Source organism: Homalodisca vitripennis, chromosome 3 (assembly GCF_021130785.1).
Source record: "Homalodisca vitripennis isolate AUS2020 chromosome 3, UT_GWSS_2.1, whole genome shotgun sequence".
NCBI classification, from domain to species: Eukaryota; Metazoa; Arthropoda; class Insecta; order Hemiptera; family Cicadellidae; genus Homalodisca; species Homalodisca vitripennis.
Window position 1 is genome coordinate 139,267,380 of NC_060209.1, and position 19,400 is coordinate 139,286,779.

The 19,400-nt window shown below is 33.5% G+C and overlaps 1 protein-coding gene across 1 annotated transcript; it reads right to left on the reverse strand.

Annotated features, from left to right (window-relative positions):
- Positions 1–17,718: 17,718 nt before the first annotated feature.
- LOC124358372 lies at positions 17,719–18,564 on the reverse strand. The gene has a single exon (XM_046810672.1). It carries the CDS (start codon positions 18,562–18,564, stop codon positions 17,719–17,721), a length of 846 nt encoding a protein of 281 aa, XP_046666628.1.
- Positions 18,565–19,400: the final 836 nt, after the last annotated feature.

Consider the following 19,400-nt stretch of genomic DNA (forward strand, 5'->3'; position numbering starts at 1 on the left):
AAACAAACTTTTATACACAAAACAAGCTCATATATTTATAATGAATAAGACCTTACTCTTTTATCCATGGCTCAGTGTCCCTACATGCAAAAAATAATTAGAAATCTTGAGAACTGCTCAATATTTTAAAATGCAAACTCCATCATGTGACCATTCTTTATTAAGGCCTTGGTAAAAGAAAATGACCAGTGTTAATTATTGGTCTTTATCTCTATCTTGCCCTGAATGACAACTGTTAAAAGAAAAACAACATTCTTGGGAAATTCCAAAACTCAACTTCAATCCTCAAATGAACTCTGACCCGTGTAAACTGACTGGCTGTTCAACTATTATCAGTTGTTGGGTATTTCCTTACTAATATTACAGTCTCATTCCATTAATGAGTAATATCCATTTTCTTCTTTATTTATGATGAATTAAGTGAGCGAGATTGTTATTTATTATGTGGTAAGTGTTAATTATGCGTGGTTACAGTTAACAGATTTCGCTCTTACAATGAAGGAAGGAATTTACTCAAGATTGAAACCCTGATCGAAATCAATATCGAGATCGTTAGTTGAAAGAAATAGTTTAGTATTTTATGTAAAAGTTTCTGCCAATAATCATGCTAAATCAGGCTCCTCATGGTGACAAAACATATTCACTATTTAGTTAATGATTTCCAGAGCGATGGATAGGCAGTTGTGGTGCGGTTGAGTGGCCTGTCAGATCACCGGATTTGTCACCACGGGACTACTTCATTTGGGATTACGCCAAATACAGAGTTACTAAACGTACAACAAAGTGTTATAGATTTTAGAAATCGTTCTAAAATACCAGGAAATTCAATTAGTTCCTCATCAGATGATCCAGCTTGCAAAGTTCACGTTGTGGTGTTAAGAAGACAAAAGTATATTAGTCATAAATAGTATTGATTCAAACCTTATTAAGTTGTTCATGTTATAATGAGAAATAGTTCAAAAGATTCCAAGTTGTTAATTGTGCGTTATTTATAGTGTTTATCATTTGGGGGTTTAGAGATAGATACCTCCAGTCTTGACCTTCAAAAAGGGAAGCCTATGATATTATTTTTCAATTAAAAGTTCTGAGCAGTCATCAAGATTTCCAATTTGTTTGGCATGTGGGCGTATTTGTCCACGCATAAAAATACATGTTTACTCCAAGTAAATACAGTTCCTTTTTACTAATTCACACAACAAAGTTATCTAAGGCTCTCCAGACTTTTAATTAACCCTCTCTACTTAATATACAATAATATAATACGTATAAGAATATTAAAATAAAAATATCAATTTAAAAAGGTCGAATGGTTTTAAAAATTGAGAAACATCTACGGAATGTATTAACTATAGACAATTTAATCTATATTTGTTTTTTATAAATTTATTCATTCATACACTACTACATGATTACACAAAGAGTACACTTGTTATTTAAACATTATTTGCACGTTTAATGACAATAAATAGCACAATGAGTTTGGGATTGAATAGTTATAAAGATTTAAGTTAAGATGTAAATATGGTGGTCTGAAATATTTCTGTTTTAAATTGACGTAAACAATTGTGAGATTTTCAGCATCGTTGAGTTGGCTAAGACTGAGGGTTAATCTTTAAAAAAGTGTTTTATATACGTTTAGAAATAATTAAAACGTGATCATACATAACCATGGTGGTTGTTTACCGTTATAGATTATATAGTTTATTGCAGTATTGTAACTAACAACGTTCCACCATACCTTAGAAACTAATAAATCTAAAACAATATTTATTTTTTCACGTTTTTTATAATTCTGTAGGTTTAAATATTAAAGCGGAGTGGATTAAGTAATATTCTGTAATTTGTTAAAGTGATTGTATTTTTGAGCTATAAACTATTACAAACCAATGATAAAAAGTGATTGTTACAAAGTAATAGACCACCTAAAACAACTTTAGTCAATATAATGTGTGTGGTATGTCTTATGTTCAAGTTTGTAAATAAAAAAGTTAGAGTGAAAACCAATAATACGAGTGAAAGCAATCGTTCATAATTTGGAACTGATTGGAACTAAACCTATTTTATTTTCGTATAATGTCCTAAACAAGTTCATAAACCAACTCAATGCAGTTAAAAGCTTCGGCATGGCGGTCATTTATATTTATTTGTGAAAAACATTTCTCTCGGCTATTCTACAGCGTACACTGTTAGACTGAAGTGAAAAGGTATTAATAAGCTAAATGTGAATTGAATGTTCTTTTACTAAATAGCTCAAAGAATAAAAGTACTTCAAATTATGTCAGGTTGTAAAAACCAGAGCCTATATAGATAATTTAAATATTTGTGATAGTGAATTAAATTAAATTATATATAGTGCAATAAGAACTAATTATTCCCAACTAATCGCATAGAGTTGGCGGTAAAGGTCAATAAAAGTAAACTAAATTTTTAAATTTTTATCTCCCACTATTGATGATTGAATATAAAATTCTCCCTCCAAAACGTAGATACTGAGCACGTCACATCTCTAGGAGGATCAGATGATGTACAGACACTCATACACCTGACAGTCAGAGATCGGCGGTGAACGGGCGGCAGTGTCCCTAGGGGTGGTGGAGGTGAACTGCATATCAGACATTCACCCCTCTTGCACTCCGTGGTTAATATATCATGACATCTCTGTGCAGGCTCAAGTGATCCTTGGCGCACATGTTACTTCCTTTGTTCGCACTATCCTTTAATAGTTTATAACAAAGGTATTGTGTTCTTCTGCAGAACTATACCCAAATCGAAAAGTGTTTACTTTTAAGTTCAACACGAATATCAGTTTAGAGATCCAAATAATGTACTATTTATAGTATTAACCCTAACAGCAATGATCCCTTAATGATTCTCAGAACTCCACTGACTCGGAGGGTAGATAGGGTTGCTGCCCTTCCGTGAGTCACTCTCGACCTTTGTCCGCTTGTTATTGTCACATTCACTCTTAAGTTCACTCATCCGAAAACACTCCCCACTATTCACAATGCAGCCATTTATTGGCGACGACACTCCAACTTCTAGGCCTGCCTAGATTGCACACTTCTGAAACTTTTAACATTTAAAGCTACAAAAATGTAAAACTGTTCTACAATTACGCATAAAATTTTTATTTGTATGCCCCACAAATGGATTTAAAATTCTGACATAATAAATGTAATTAAATATTTTAATTAGGTAATATTAATAGGTAAATGTGGAATGGATAAAATGTGCTTAAGTTCAAAGTATGACATAGTAAAAAATATGTAAGTGTCAATGAGAATAAATATATAGATTTTAATTAATACTGGTTTGAACTCTTCCATTATCTAAATAAAATATTTATATGCGTGCTTATTGTATTGTTCTGCAGTTTATAGTTATAATACTATTAAAAAATATTATTATAAATAATTAGTACTTGTTTTACAATAACTTGTTATTATTTGTACTTTATAAAATCTGTACAATTTTAGTTGTCGGAAAAAATCCTAATGCGATGTTAGGCTTTGTAAATTTATGTGGTACAGCTAGTTCAATCAATTCTAGATTAGCGTCAGGTCAGTAAATACAATTGATCCTATTAATAGATCCATTATTTTAAATGTATCTCAGTTGGACCAAACTAATAAATTATTGAAGAGTTTGTTTGTTCTACTCTTGTATAGAAAAAATATCCAAATGCCTATCTGGAAAATATTCATTCCGTATTTAGTATTAATATATATTGTCTATTGCTTTCATATATGATCTAATATGAGTCTATAAACACTAAATTTTTATTATTTGCTCCAGAAAATCATAGCTTTAAAGAGTTTTGGGCATAGTAAGTAAACAAAAAATACCATAATGTTTATTTTGGCGCTTTATTCTTATATAATTTGCTATCTTATTAATTATTCTTACTTTATGGTGCAATAATAGCTTTGAATGATTCGTTAAAACTATTACTGATTTTAGTGATAAAAATTCCATTTACGAACGTTTTTGGCCCTCTCGAAAACTTGTAATCCTCCAGTAACCCTTAAAAGTCTACTCATTTGGATTAAAGACAACCCTCATTATCAGCCAAGTTAATCAGAAAAGCTATAGTATCGGCCACTTGATAAGGTTTCTAATTTATATTTCTAGAAATTTCTATTGCTCTTGAGGGCTGCAAAAGTGTCATTTCTGTTTGTCTGTCTGTCTATCTGTTTGCCTGCACGACATATTGAAATGCTTGATAAATTTTGCATGAAGCTTCATTTCCATATGAGGAACACTCATTTCTATATATGTGCTTGTCACTCCATGAAATCCAGCCGGCTGAGCATTAGCTAATATTTTTAAACTGGTCTTTCGAGTAATCACGATGGCAACTAGAAAATATCAGGATAAATAAATTTGCAATCAAACGCAATACACTCATAATGAGTTCTGTTACGACACGTGGTGTGGCTGACTCCCACTTTATAATTAGAAAAGTGTATGAATTTCCAATGTTTTAGGTCATTATAATTTTTTAAATATGAAACAAATTTAAAAAAGGTTTAATTCTCATGTAAGACTTAAGTGGTATATACTATTAATGAACTGACAGAATCCACGCACGTTCATCTGCTGCGTTCTTTACATTACACTGAATCATTGTTGTCTAGAGATAAGTAGATAACGTATCGTAAAATAGCTCATTCAAACAATCTAAGCATGCTTCAGAATTTGTTGTGTTTACTAATTTGTTTTTATAACACGTAATCTAATAATTAGTTTGGAATAAACCCCTGATTAAAAAATTAGCGCTATAAAAATTATTCTACGTTGTAAAAAGTGACAAGAACGTACATATTTAAAATTTTGTATTGTAATGTCAATTGTCAGGGACATACACCACCTGTCTAGCAACTCAGCCTATTGGCTGGTACTTTAAGAATTAATAATATAGGCTTGAAATTGTATCTAAAAGATATGAAACGAAGTAATGGGAGTTATAATTTCTATTTCCATGTGTTTCACACTATTATAAAAGATTCACCTGTAGGTTTCGATGGTTCTGAAACGTTTTCTTTGGTCGGAAATCAAAACTCTTAGAGAAAAGTCAACCAAAAGAAGAGGAATGAAAACACACTGAAACTGTGTACTCAGAGGGGAACAAGAAAACAAAGTCTTGTTTTGTTACGGCTTTAGTCTGGGAAGGAGTGGTTCATTTATAAATCAAAAGAAATCTCATTGTATTGCTAACTTCAAAGACAAACTATAGCTTTTGTAAGGTCGCGATTTCTTTGTAGTAAAGGAATAGTAACTTTGGAGATGTGGATTTTATGTAAGTCTTAGATAATGTTATAAAGCTATACTCCATTATCGCTAGATACATAAAACGTAAGTGGTTCGTAAATAAATGAAATTTTATGGCTAGTCATAGTTAAGAGCTTTGAATTATAAAGAATTTACATTTTTTTAAATAATACTCCTTTTCAGCTTTATTCTGCCAGATCATATATGTCGCTTGTGTGAGTGACGTTCTTAATAAACATAATAAATGCCCACATAGTGGCGGACCGTCGTGTTAATCAGGTACACAATTAGACATATTACTCATATCAGTGACTGCTCCGAACTACACTGTATTAAGTTAGTGCAGACAGTAGCAGAAAATCTCGAGGATGGTAGAGATCGTGTAACTTCCCTACCCCTTACCATACTTACCGTCCCGGGCTTTCTGAAGATCCCTAAATGTATGCAATCAAACGGACACCCGCTCACTGCTTCCGGCCCAGACCAGCCCGGCCCGGCCAGGCTATCCGGCCTCGACCAACCACAGCTCTTTTGGCAACTATGCCCTTGCCGCGTGGGCCGAGTCCATTTGATTACATATGTTTAGACTTTACGAAAAGGCTGGCAAGGGCTGTGCTGGTCAGACCGCAGTGGACGCCTTGCTTAACGGGAGGCTCCATAAAAGATAGGATTGCGCCCTTAAACAATTTTATAAACGTTGAGCGTATTGCCATGAAAACAATTAACTTTAATTAACTTTAAACAAAAATATTATTTTTCTGTTATGGACGCTACATCCTGTCCGCTATGGATAGTTCTGACAGCATTCTCCCGACTCGTAGCCGTGTAGCCACCACAATTTGATTTATTGTACAGCATTTCATTAGAAATTGGAAGTGACGTGACATGAGTGACGTTGCTTTGCAGCCTCCTCCAGTTGATTTACTGTACAGTATTCAATTAGAATTTAGACGGGATGTGACGTTGCCATGTACCCACCACTATTTGATTTATTGCACAGCATTCCATTAAAATTTGGACGGGACGCGACGTGTTGTGATGTTTTGTGTTCCCACCACTATTTGATTTATTGTACAGCATTCCATTAACATTTGGACGGGACGTGACTTTTTGTGACGTTGCCATGTAGCCACCACTATTTGATTTATTTTACAGCATTCCATTAAAATTTGGACGGGACGCGACGTGTTGTGACGTTGCCGTGTGGCCACCACCATTAGATTTGATGTAAACCATTCCATTAGAATTTGTACGGGACGTGCCAAAACGATTCGGCACGATTCAGCCAGGCTTAAAAAGGTGGAGTCACAAAAGTTACAAACAGGATATGTTCCTGCACTATCACAAATTCAGGATCAAAGTCCGACTCTTTAGGCCGAATATCCTTACGCTCTATCAAAGTTACCTAGAATTTGTTTTGATATACGGAACTCAGGAAACAGTATAACTTTATCATAACGCGTGTGTATGAAGTAACCATTAGCATAACAAAATATCCTTAGAAACTTCTGCATTAATTACAATGTCGACTAATAATAGCTATTTTATTAAGTAGTTTACAAGAATGTTACTATTGAAATTTTTAACGTTATTATTATTTGATAGTAATTTCCCAATTTCAATACCTTCAGTTTAATAGGTACTTAATAAAAAAAAAAAAAAATCTATGCTTAGGCTGCCATTTTTAAAAGGATATCTAATAAGACAAAACTTTAAATATAAAAGTTGCTCAGTTTCAAATATCTTTAATTCAAGTTATAAAATGGAATACATTTGCGTTGGAAATATTTTTAGTGAATCAAAATTTGAATTTTTTAAACTCGGAGTAGATACCCAAATTTGCAATAATCCTGACTTGTGTGGTATCTTTATACAGCCCACATTCTTTACAGGAATCTGCCGACAGATTGACACTATAACGTACACCAGTTCTTAAAATTTGAGGCAAAAAAAAAAAAAAAAAAAAAAAAAAAACTATTAAATGGTTTTGTGTTTTTTTACATGTGTATTTATTTTATATTTCTTTTTTTATAGTGGCTTAAAGGATGTCTGTGTCTAAAATATATGTGTATGCTTCCTTGTATGGCATGTGGAATGAGAGAACGACGCGCGTGAATGCAGGAGTGTGTGATATAGATGCTAAAGTGGAAATGTGTTTAGATAATGAGTGTATGTTAATTACTCAAATATTGGTTGTGAGCAATAAGCCGAGACAATGTTGGTGATTGGTTGTAGGTATGGAGAGTTGGTGGGGGGGGGGGGGGGGGGGGAGAGGAGAGTGAGTCTTGCACGTCTGTCGGTAACCGGTTGCATCTCAAACTAAGGCCTGCCGAGCTAACTAATGTAACGTGCATTATTCGGTGATTTTAGATGAATTAATTGAGAGTTCTATTAGACACTTCACGCATCACGCACAGGCGTTTAGCCTCTATGAGAGTATTCAGAAATGTATATAAATTCTAAATTAATTTCGTACCATATAAACAGAATTATTGGTTAATTGTATTATAATATCCTCTATCTAGTATACGTAAAATCTTATTTTCACTACAGAACCCATGAGGTATCACAAAACCCATTGTGGGATATATATTATTGATCCCTTGACAAAGTGATTTTTTTACAGCGAGAAAAGTTTTTCCATGTTTATTATCAAACAAAAATTGTAAAGGCAATATAGCAAACGTTTCACAAGTTTCAATATCATGTGAGTAACATAGTTCTTTTGCTTTTAAAATTTCGTCACAGGCAGGATGAACGTAATTCCTATTCCATAGAACTAATTTATAAATAAACCGTAATTATCCTTTAATAGATTCGGAAATAGAGACATGGAAAACCATGCATGTTTAAAAAATGCTTTCTTATGATTTATATGTGCGGGAAATATCAGTTCCTTTGAACCTGTTTCAATTTAGTTCGTTTAGTCCGTTCTGAACATACCTCGAAAGATTTACTCGGCCAACCAACCCGCCCAGTACCTGAGCTCTGGATGTGAGTCCTTTGATACTAAACGCGTTTTCAAATAAATGTATATGGTTATTAAAAAAGTTCTCTTATTTTGACCCACTTTTTGCCATATTTTATGAAGGTGGTCAAGAAATATTTGACTAAGATACCAGCCTGTATGTGAGTCACATACACATTCTAATACTTCACATATTAATTCAAACTAAGAGCACCGATTAAAAAATTACAAGATTGAATAATGATTCAATCTTGATTGACTCATGATTGAATCATGATTTCCTTAATAACTAACCATTGACTCAAATGAACAAAGTAACTAAGGAAATTTTTAATTAATTATTCAGTCACATTGATTTACTGTAATCGATCTTTGTATGCTAATCAGATAGAGCTGGTATCTAAGTGATCTAAGGATAAATCCACAAAGGCTGCCGGTTGTCTCAGATCGGATTTAATATTTTAGGTTACATACGCGCAAATGAATATTTTTATCGTAGGCTTATTTTGGAGCACGTTGGCGCTTTGAAGATCTTCAATTTTAGTATTATGTATTTTTGTCATGCATGTCAAATTAATTTATAAGCTACAAAACAAGTGTAAAGTTAATAAGTTGTTGTACTTTATATCTTGGCTATAGCTATAAGTACTCATAAATAGGGGAGAGAGTTCTAGCAACATCGCTCTACCAACACAACATATTAACGTTCTAAGTTGACACGTAAAAAGAGTTTGATCGATATTTTCGACTTATTTTTTACTTTACGAGCTTCTATAATACCATCAAACCTGATTCATTGCACTTGAAACACTTTACTTCTTTTGTTTGTACAACATATAGTATAGAGTCGAAAATTGGAGATAACTAAGAAAATGGTGGTTTTTGCCTCCCTAACACCACTGTGAAGGGTAGTCCATTTAATATAAGACAAACAGTTCAATTTGAACTTACAATCCTCATCCACGAAGTGGGCAAGAGCATCGTCTTTTTGAAAACACAAGTATACTTTGCCTCTCATCGGTACAATGCAATCTACACACATTGGGAGTATACATAAATAAACATTACAAGGTAAAATGTAATTGTCAAAGAACTATTTATGAATAAAGAAACACATAGTGGAAAACCCTACGTATCGAAAACTGGAATATTATTCTTCTTCAGATGTCGAAACCTTAGATCTAAGATCAGACATGTACGTACAAAAATTAACAAAAGAAACAAAACTGGACGATATTTCAAAGCCCTTCTTGGTAACAGAAATTTTTCCTTCCAAAAATAAAATTGTTTTGAAAGTTTGAAATACTGGTATCCTTTCAAATAAACCATCGTGAAATGTGAAACAAGCCATGATACCAAAGTTTGGAAACTTACGTATACAGACGTAACGGACAGTTGATAAAATAAAGTATGACGTCTGAAAAATGTTGTTGCCACAGTAACAATATTGTCGTGATTGAGCTGATTAGTACAATCACAATACTAGCCTATGGTACAACAATAAATACCTGACTGTTATAAACAGCTGATATTCGCTGTTAGATAATATTCATTCTTGTGCACATTCCTTACCACAGATATTCTCTACGACCGGTGTGGTAAAAGTATGTTCTCTATCTACAGATATATTTTAATTTTGAGTATAATTATACAAGTAAAGTAGTTAGACCTTTTATTTTTCATTGTCGTGGCTGACTAGTAATGTCGTGCTTTATGCATAGTAACTTATTTAAAAGTTTAGCACCTTACATTTATATTTTTATCTGTGTCATGCACCTTACATTTATGTTTTTATCTGTGTCATGCAACGTGTTTATTATCAAAGAAGCAAAATTATATATGTTAGTACAATCAAGGAATTTAGGATATTTTAAGTTTTATAACTATATAAGAACGATTGTGGCATGTTACGCAAAAGATCATACTGAGATCTGCTATAAAAACAAAAATAACTCCTCCAAGTAAAAGCTATTCTTTTTAATCTCAAAAACCTATTTGTTGACATTTACCTATTTGTGATTTACTGACCAAAAAAGTAATATTATTTTGATTACCATCAAGTAAATTTCTTAATTTTTGATGAGATACCTTTGCTTTATTTTAACATTTGAACTTTAATATAACACGGCTCCTAAGTTTTGAAACAGTATAAGTAGACTAGGAATGTTACTTTCTAAGCTTAATTTTAAACGAGGTACAATTTAATCAGGTTCATATAAATTCATAGTATCTATTGGTGAACTTCTTGTTTGTTATTTCATACAAGTTATAGAGGCATGCCACACCACGTTAAACTTAACCGGCTTCGCTGAAGTTGTGTGCCAAATTAGATGTCTATAGCTCATTTACATTCTCGAGGTGTCCTGTCGACAGATAGGAAATTATATAGGAAAGAAATGTTCACCTTCGCCGACAATCCAAGAAGAACTTCTGTCAGCATAATTAGTAATGTGCTTTAATGACGCTCTGCCAAATTCCATGGCTAGATATAAACTATCATAGAAACCATTCTCGTTTATATAGAAATTAAGTTTCTTGCAAAATTTAAAGTCAATAGATTAAATCTTCCTCAACGTATCTTCCTGCATAATACATTTATATTACGTTCTTTTAGTTATGTTTTATATCAGTGTTTAAATAATATAAGTTTCGAATTTGGGTAGAGAATGTACTGCAAGGGAACAGTGTGCTGAATCAAATCTTATCACCCAATTTTAACATTAAATTTATTGTTAATTTATGTTAACACTGTGTATGATATTTTGCTCTTTTTGATGACTATAAACATGTGTTAATCAGGTGCTTTAAATTCTCACTTGGTAATTTAAACATATTAGCAAACGCTCAGCCAAATCCCATTAAGTTACATGGAACATCATCAAACTTAGTATTGCCCATATAAAAATGAGGCGTCGTGCACATAAGAGGCCTAATTATCGTGATATTGTGCAGAAACTAGATGGGCAGACAGACAAAAATGATTTTTTCTCGGTTCTAGAGTGATAGGCTTCGTTAATGCTCGGCCAATTAGTTTAATATAATCAAGTCTAGAAATGTTGATTACAATTTACAAGTTTAAATATAATTTGGTACACAACATTTAGGATTAATTTTTATAAAGGTTAATCAAACATTCCGACACTATCCCGTAATGACCTTGCAGCAGCCGAGGGACATCAGTGAACAGCACGTAATTAGTAATTTTCTGTCACATCTTAATTAGTTTTTATTCATAATAATTTCTAATTTCTCTGCGTCAGTAATTGAAGTCTGTATGTATAAGCGGAAAGAATTAGGGTGCAAAACAATTTAAACCGGAGATATTTTTCAGTCGAAATTTGCACCGTGTACGTTTTCACTCGGACAAATTAAGAGCCGAGAGCAGCCTCTTTATAAGTTGTGAAGATCCAGCAAAGTTGTCGTAATGAATAAGAAAGGGAGGTGAAACGAACAAAGGTGCAGTTGCCGGCCTTTTGTTAAAAATAATTCAATTCCAGAACGACTGTGGCGCGGCGTTCACAAAGCGCCTAACAAAGGCGGGGTACAAGCGGGGAAATATATTTTTGATGTACTAAATAATGCACACCCCCTTGTGCTTCCTTGCGACTCGCTATCTTCAAGACAATAGTGTTCTTGTAAAGATAACGAATTTGCTCTCCTTTCTAGAAACGTGGATGGGGAGTGAAAATATTTAATTAGCGTAAATTTAAGAAATCATAATCTAAGAAATCAATAAAAAAGAAACATCTCGGTATCTACAGGCTCCTTACAAAACCAGTACAAGCACCACATACGCCTATAATTAGAACACATCGAATTTCACAGATATTATTAGAATTTTATAGTTTTTGACACTTTTTTGAATGAATAACTAAAAAGCGTAAATCGAAGATTGAGTATCCTAACTTCATCCGTTACAAAGTTCTATTCTATTCTTGTTTCTAAGTAAGGGTTTTAAAACAAAAATTCCAAAATACATCACAAAAATTGCAGAAATAACTTACTTATAAATTAATTTCAAAATTAGCACTCCTTTTTGGTTAAAAGTTACATTAAAGGTGTAGCTAATATGAAAACAAAACAAAAATATATAAAGGGTGAATCAGACCACCTGGGTCACTGATTGTAGTGGTATAACAAGGGAAAACAGAAACTGCGTTTCGACTGAACCCCCCCCCCCATATTGTACCAAAAGAATCCGATAAAATTACACCAAATTAAAGGTAGTAAAAACAATAATTTTTTTATTTAAAATATGGCTTTGTATCGTTGTTTCGGTTCTATAGGCAAACATAACAATTGCAAATTCTCTAAGCAATGTCTTTATAAAAGTTGTAAAATTGTTGCTGGTCCTCAAACTCTGATCGTCTTCTAATACATAACGTACTAGCCCAATTTCAATAGACCTTGAAATTGGGCTAGTACATAAAATACATAATAATACATACATTTTAATAATAATACATAAGTTATACATAAAAATGTACCTCGTCTTCATGTTATTATAGTTTTAGCTTCTGTGTAATTTGACCGTCAACTTTTGTCAGGTGATAAGGTGTGCATTATTATTCTGGGAAACAATTATGATAATGCAGGTATCGTCATTGTTTTAAAAAATTACCTGGTGTACTAATATTGTATTAACAGCCAATTCAGCACTGAACAAGTCTATGATAGCTAGGAAGCATTATCTTTGTTTCTTTGATGTTTGTTACTCTTGTGACAGTCTCAGTTCTGAAAGTTACTCACCGTAAAATTAAAGTAATTTTGTTTCATTTGTAATTGTATTTATTTAAATTTTAAAGCGGCTTGAACTCGCTCCAGTACGGAGAGTTTGTTATGTTGATGGTTTTGCGTGAGTGTTATCAAAACATCACCGCAGCGGCTGCATTGTGCGCTGAACGCTTTCCTGAAAGAAATCACTAGTCACGAAAGGTATTTCGAATCTTAGCTGATCATATTCTTGAAACTGGAACTTTGAATTGTGATCGCAACACCGGTAAGATGATTGTGAAGCTATGAACTATGAACTAGAAGCGAAAACTATGCCAATGTTATAGCGGCTGTTCTAAAAAACCCACATGACTCAAGCCAAAGTATAGCAACTGATTTTGAGTTGAGTCAAACATCAGTTCTGAAAATCCTTCACGAAAAAAAAAGGATGCAGCCACTACAAAATATCGTTACATCAAGAGTTTAGCAAACATACTGTCTTCAGCGGATCAACTTTTGTTTATGAAGCCCAAGAGAGAATGAATCCTGTCTTCTGATGATGCCCTATGGTGTGAAGAGGCGACATTTAGAAGTAACGACGAGATGAATCACCTTAACATGCGTTATTGCTCCTTTGAGAACCCACATTGGATATGTGCAGTAGACATTCAAAGATATTGGACACCCAACACGTGGTGTGGCATCATTGGAAGCAGAATAATCGGCCCCCACTTCTTTGGAGGAAACGTCAATGGAGACATGTACAATTATTTCCTTAAAAATGTCTTGCCTTACCTGCTGATGGGTCTCCTGAACGAACGTAGACATAGAATGTGGTTGTAGCAAGATGGCGCCACTCCAAATTATGTTATCGTTCGTATTAGTACACTTAATTAACAGTTCCCTGATAAATGGATAAGACGGGGTGCAACAGTCAGTTATTTCGCCCGTTCTCCACATGTGTATGTTTGAACTACCTTTGAGTAAGGTTGAAGTATATGTTTTATCCTACAAGACAAACTCCCTAGAGATGATATGATGGAAAGAATAAGAAATGCAGTAGCTTACATTTCTCTAGAAGAAATCCAGCGTTCAGTAGACAGCTTCAGTGGGTGGGCGTGGAGGTTTGAATTGGCAACGGTGGGAAACAGTATGAGCACCTGTAAGGTGTTGGTGGGCTTGAAGGAGTTCTTTTAAAAGTATTATTAGTGTTCAATAATTGTTCTATTGCATTTGATTAGACGAAAAACATATTTTAAATAATTTGATATTGTTTTTTGGTAACAGAACCGAAACCGCTTGAGATAAAGTACGAAAAACAACATTTTATTCCAAATCTTTAATTTTATGTAATTTAAACCAAACCATTTGCTAATGTATTTAATATTCTTGGTTATAAACATTTTTTATTTTCAAAAAGTAAAGAATTTGTAAATGTCGAAATATTAGGAACATACAGTTTTTAGTTATTTTTTGGAACGATAGATCCTTAAAAATGTTGAGTAATATTGAATGAATGAATGAATGAAAAATTTCTTTATTGTTGTCAGTTGTACATTTTACATACAGTACATCTTAAACTAAAATCAACAATAAAGCCCGAGGTAACAAAATACCTGTTCGGGAATTACACTAGTACACAGAAAGAAACAGCAACTCGAAAAAAAAGGACTGCCCTACCAGATCCTCGTAATGATACACTCTGAAACAACTATAACTAGATTAACTTCTAAAAAAAAGTAACATAAAACGGAATATACGTGAAATGTTGATCAGATTTTCAGGTAAATTATAATATAAAGTTACAATTTAAAAGTGTAATGATCATACTATAGTGTTGTAAAACCTGTCTACATCTTCTTCTAATAACAAAAAATGCCGAAGCATTTTAACAAACTTATTTTTGATTTTACATTTTCTTAAATATTCTGGTAAACAATTAAAAAACTTTGGTCCTAAAAAAAGATAGAATTTTTTAAACAAGGTTAGATGGGGTCTCGGAACTTGAACGTTTATTCTTCTCTGACTATAATGTGAATTTGCATTGTAAAAACTGCTGCTTTGATTATAAAATGATTTTAATGCTTTATAGATATACAGATTTTTTATCGGTAACACATTTAAATCTCTAAAAATTGGAGCTGAACTCTCCATTTTATTCTTAAATTTTATTATTCTTATGAAATGTCTTTGCAGAGTAATAATTGGTTTGAGGGTTGTAATATAAGTTCCTCCCCAAATTTCTAAACCGTATTCAATTTTAGAATTTATAAAAGCAAAATAAACTTGTTTAAGCAATCCTGTATAGCATACCGTTCTAAGAGAATAAAAAAGTCTAACATACTTCACTAGTTTAGACTTAACTTCAGCTATATGAGATTTCCAATTCAACTTTGAATCTACCAGTAATCCAAGATATTTAATACTATCAACCTGTTCTAAGTTTGAACAATTACACACTATATTATTATTAGAATAACAACTCAAAACATGGTATTTAACAGGTGAAATAAAGGATACTTTTCTACATAAGTTAAATAATAAGTATTTGGTTTTAGGGCTCATTACCATGAAGTTATTAGAAAACCACCATCTTAAAGCATTTACATCATGTTGCATACTCAGTTGTACTTGTGCTAGTGAGTCTGCTTTATAAAATAAAGCAGTATCATCCGCAAATGCTACAATCTTGCCCTTGAAATTACCATTGCACAAATTATTAATATAAATTAGAAAAAGAGGGCCAGACAAAACTGGTCCTTGGGGTATCCCTATACCTAGTTTACCTACTTCACTAAAAGTTTTATTAGCTCTAGTTACTTGGGTTCTATCTGTCAAATAAGAACAAAACCATTGCAAAGCAATTCCCCTGATGCCTGCGTCATGCATTCTATTTAAAAGTACTCGATGATCCACTGTATCGAACGCCTTCATGACGTCGACAAATAGTCCAGCGCACACTTTTCCTTCATTCATGCCTGTGTAGACCTGAGACATGAAGTCCAATAAGGCAGCACTTGTATTTAACTTACTTTGGAACCCATACTGTTTTTTACTATAAAAACTATGTTTTGTAAGAAAATTCACTAGCCTCACTTTAACAATTCTTTCGAGTATTTTAGAAAATATTGAAAGTAACGCAATAGGTCGATAGTTGCCAGGATTTGATCTGTCATTTTTTTTGAAGAGTGGAGTGACTACCGCATGTTTTAAAATTTTTTGGGAACTGTCCTGTCGACAAGCTAAGATTTATCAAATAAACTAGCACGTCTGTAATTGATTCGGATATTTCTTTGATGATAACAGGTGTAATATTATCAAAACCAGGAGCTTTGTTATTTTTTAAAGATTTTATTATATTGCTTATTTCTTTGTTATTAGTCGGATACAAAAACATCGAGTCTTTTATTGCCACAGTATGGAAGATATTTTGGTGACAACTATTCATACGAGTGGGATTCTGTGGGAGTGTTTTCTGCTTCTATTGTTTGTCTCAGGTCTACTGCAATTGAACAAAAGAAATTATTCAAAATGTTGGACACCTCTTTCGGGTTTGAAGTTATAATATCATTGTGGTTTTTCACCAGAATTACACCTGAGTTTTTAACTTTATCCCCTACTAATTCCTTTATAGTTTTCCACTGTTTTTTTGTATTGGTTTTGTTTGACTCTATAACATTTGAATAATACAATTGTTTAGTGCGCTTTATTTGGTTTTTTAAACTGTTGTTAATAATCCTGTACCTATTTCTTAAATTCACATCATTAGGCTGCTTGACAACTTTTTTGTACAAATTATTTTTTTCTTTAACTGCTTTTACAATACTTGCATTGACCCAGGGTTTTAAAAACTTATTACTAACGTTTACACAATTCGTAGAGACTGAAACATAACTTTGAATTTTAATCAGGAACATTTCAAATGCATCGGATATTGAAGTACAGTTGTATATTTCCAACCAGTTTTCTTGGCTTATAAGTAATTTAAGTGTATTTAAATTTACTGAAACATGTTCAAAACAGTTTTTTGTTTTACGTGATATACAAGTATTTTTAATATTTAATACCAAAACTGTCATCCAATGATCGGTTATATTTATCTTCAAGACTTCTGCTGTGTACTTAACAGAACTATCAAACTTACTTCTACAAAAAACATGGTCTATTCAGGTTTCTGAATGATTATTTACCCTTGTGGGTTCATTGACGAGTGAGTTGAGTCCATGACTTGCCATTAAAATTAAATAGTCCTCTACACTTCTAATAGATGTATCCAACAAATTAATATTTAAATCCCCTTTCACTATAAAATTTTCAGATTTTATACCGCTTAGTGTGTTTTGAAATTCGTCATTAAACATATTGATTGAGAACGCCTGTAATCTGTAAACTGCTAAAAGATCAACAGCTATGCCCCGTTCAAGTTTGAAGTGAAGGTGTACGACATCTGCCGTCGCCATTGTTGTTTTAACCTGACGTACACAATTCAATTGGTCGGATACAAACACCGCCACGCCCCCGCACGGTACTTATTATTACATTGAACATTTAACAAGAAAGTAGGCAAATTGTACTGACCCACCTCACTGTCACTTATCCAAATTTCTGTTAGTATAATAATGTCAGGCTTTCTTTTCAAACTTTCTAGAAACACTAAAAAATTGTCAAAATTAGACCTTAAACTACGGATGTTTTGATGTACTATTATTAAATCTGAACTATCAATAGTAGTAAACAAACTATTTTTGAAACTTGTTTCTTTTAAACTATTCATTTAGGTGAACATGATGAACTGTTTGTACTGTTGTCGGTGAGGAGTTGTTACCTGGAGCTTGAGGCGAGCCTGTTGTTGCCGGCAGCTTCCTCAGCTTCTCCACGTCGTTCCAGTTGCTCACTGCTGACACCTTGTCACCTTCTGATGGTCGGACCAGGATCTTGCCGTTCCGTATCCAGACGAACGTGAATCCTTTTTCTTTCTTGATCGATCGTACTTCGTTGAATATCCGCCGTCTTGTAGGAGTAAGGCTCTCATTTACATAGATGACACTTGCTGGGCTTGGGAAACCAATGTCAGACGTATTCAGATTTCTCTTGACTCTCCTTTTTTGCAGAAACTCTTCCTTGACTGTTCTTCTTGTAAACTTCACTACGATGCCTCGGGGTCTTTCGCCACTTTTTCCTCCAAGTCTGTGGCAGACATCCACCATCTCTTCCTTTACTTGTATGTTTAGACTGTTTCCGACTTGTTGAACTAGACTGAAAACATTTTCATTTTCATTCTCAGGAATCCCATTGATTTCTATTGTATTAAGTCTAGAGTATTGCTCAGCTTCGTCTTGACGGGTTTCCAGCTCAACAATTTTAATTTGCAGCCTTTTATGTTCGGACAAAAGTTGTTCATACAAGTCTTTATACCTGTTCAAAGCCTCAGACTGTGAATCCACAGTTTTCCTTAACTCAGAGATAGTTTGATGGCAGAGTTCAATGGATTTTCCAAGTTCAAGTTCAAGGTTTTTAGTTTGATCTTTGTTTTCTTGTCTCATCTCGAGTAGTAGCTTCATGACGTCACTTATGTCTGGTGAACTCTTCTCCAGCTCGGATTCCACTTGCATACTTGTTCTACGAAGCCTACTGCATTGTGTACATCTCCAGATTTGATTTTCCTTCTGAATAAAATCAATATCATCCTTTGACATCCCTGCACAAGCTCCATGAAATCTGCCTTTGCAATCAACGCATTGTACTTTCAGACTATTTGCCACAACTTTTTTAACGCAAACTCCACATTTATCCGACATGATAACTATTATTCTAAAAACAAAGCACTTACACTTTTTACAACACCACAAAAAACAGTGGTAACTCAGACAACAAGTCACATTAACAAAAGTTAACCAATACACACGCTTGTTAAAACATACCGCTCTGTGTTTCACTAGGTTACTTCAGGTAAGGAACTGATAAGAGGCAGACCGTCCGTTCCCTTCGAGCTCTGACGCATGACTGCTGCACTATTAATATTTAGTGGTTAATACGTTGACCAATAAAGTAACAATACAAAACCTGTTACATCTGTTATTTTTTAATATTTATTACAAGATAAATTGAAAACATTTAAAAAGTATCTGTGCCAAGAGACCTTTAGAATGAGGTATTACATGCCCCATATCTACATTTACAAAATTCCCAAAAATAATGCCCTACCTCCCCTTCCCCACATACTTCTTACATATGTTTTGGGGGATCAGAATAATGGTATCCAACTTTTAATCCAGAAAATAGGGGGGTGGGCAGAACAGTTGAAACGGAGTTTCTATATTCACTTGTTATGGCACTACAATCAGTGGTCCAGGTGGTCTGGTTCTCACTGAATAAGCAATGAGAATAGAGAAAGAAACACCTGGTCCATGCACTTTCATATTTTAACCATTCTATTTGACCAGCATCT

Excerpts from the sequence above, each read along its gene's own strand:
- LOC124358372 (XM_046810672.1), bottom strand. The coding sequence starts at position 18,564 with ATGCAAGTGGAATCCGAGCTGGAGAAGAGTTCACCAGACATAAGTGAC.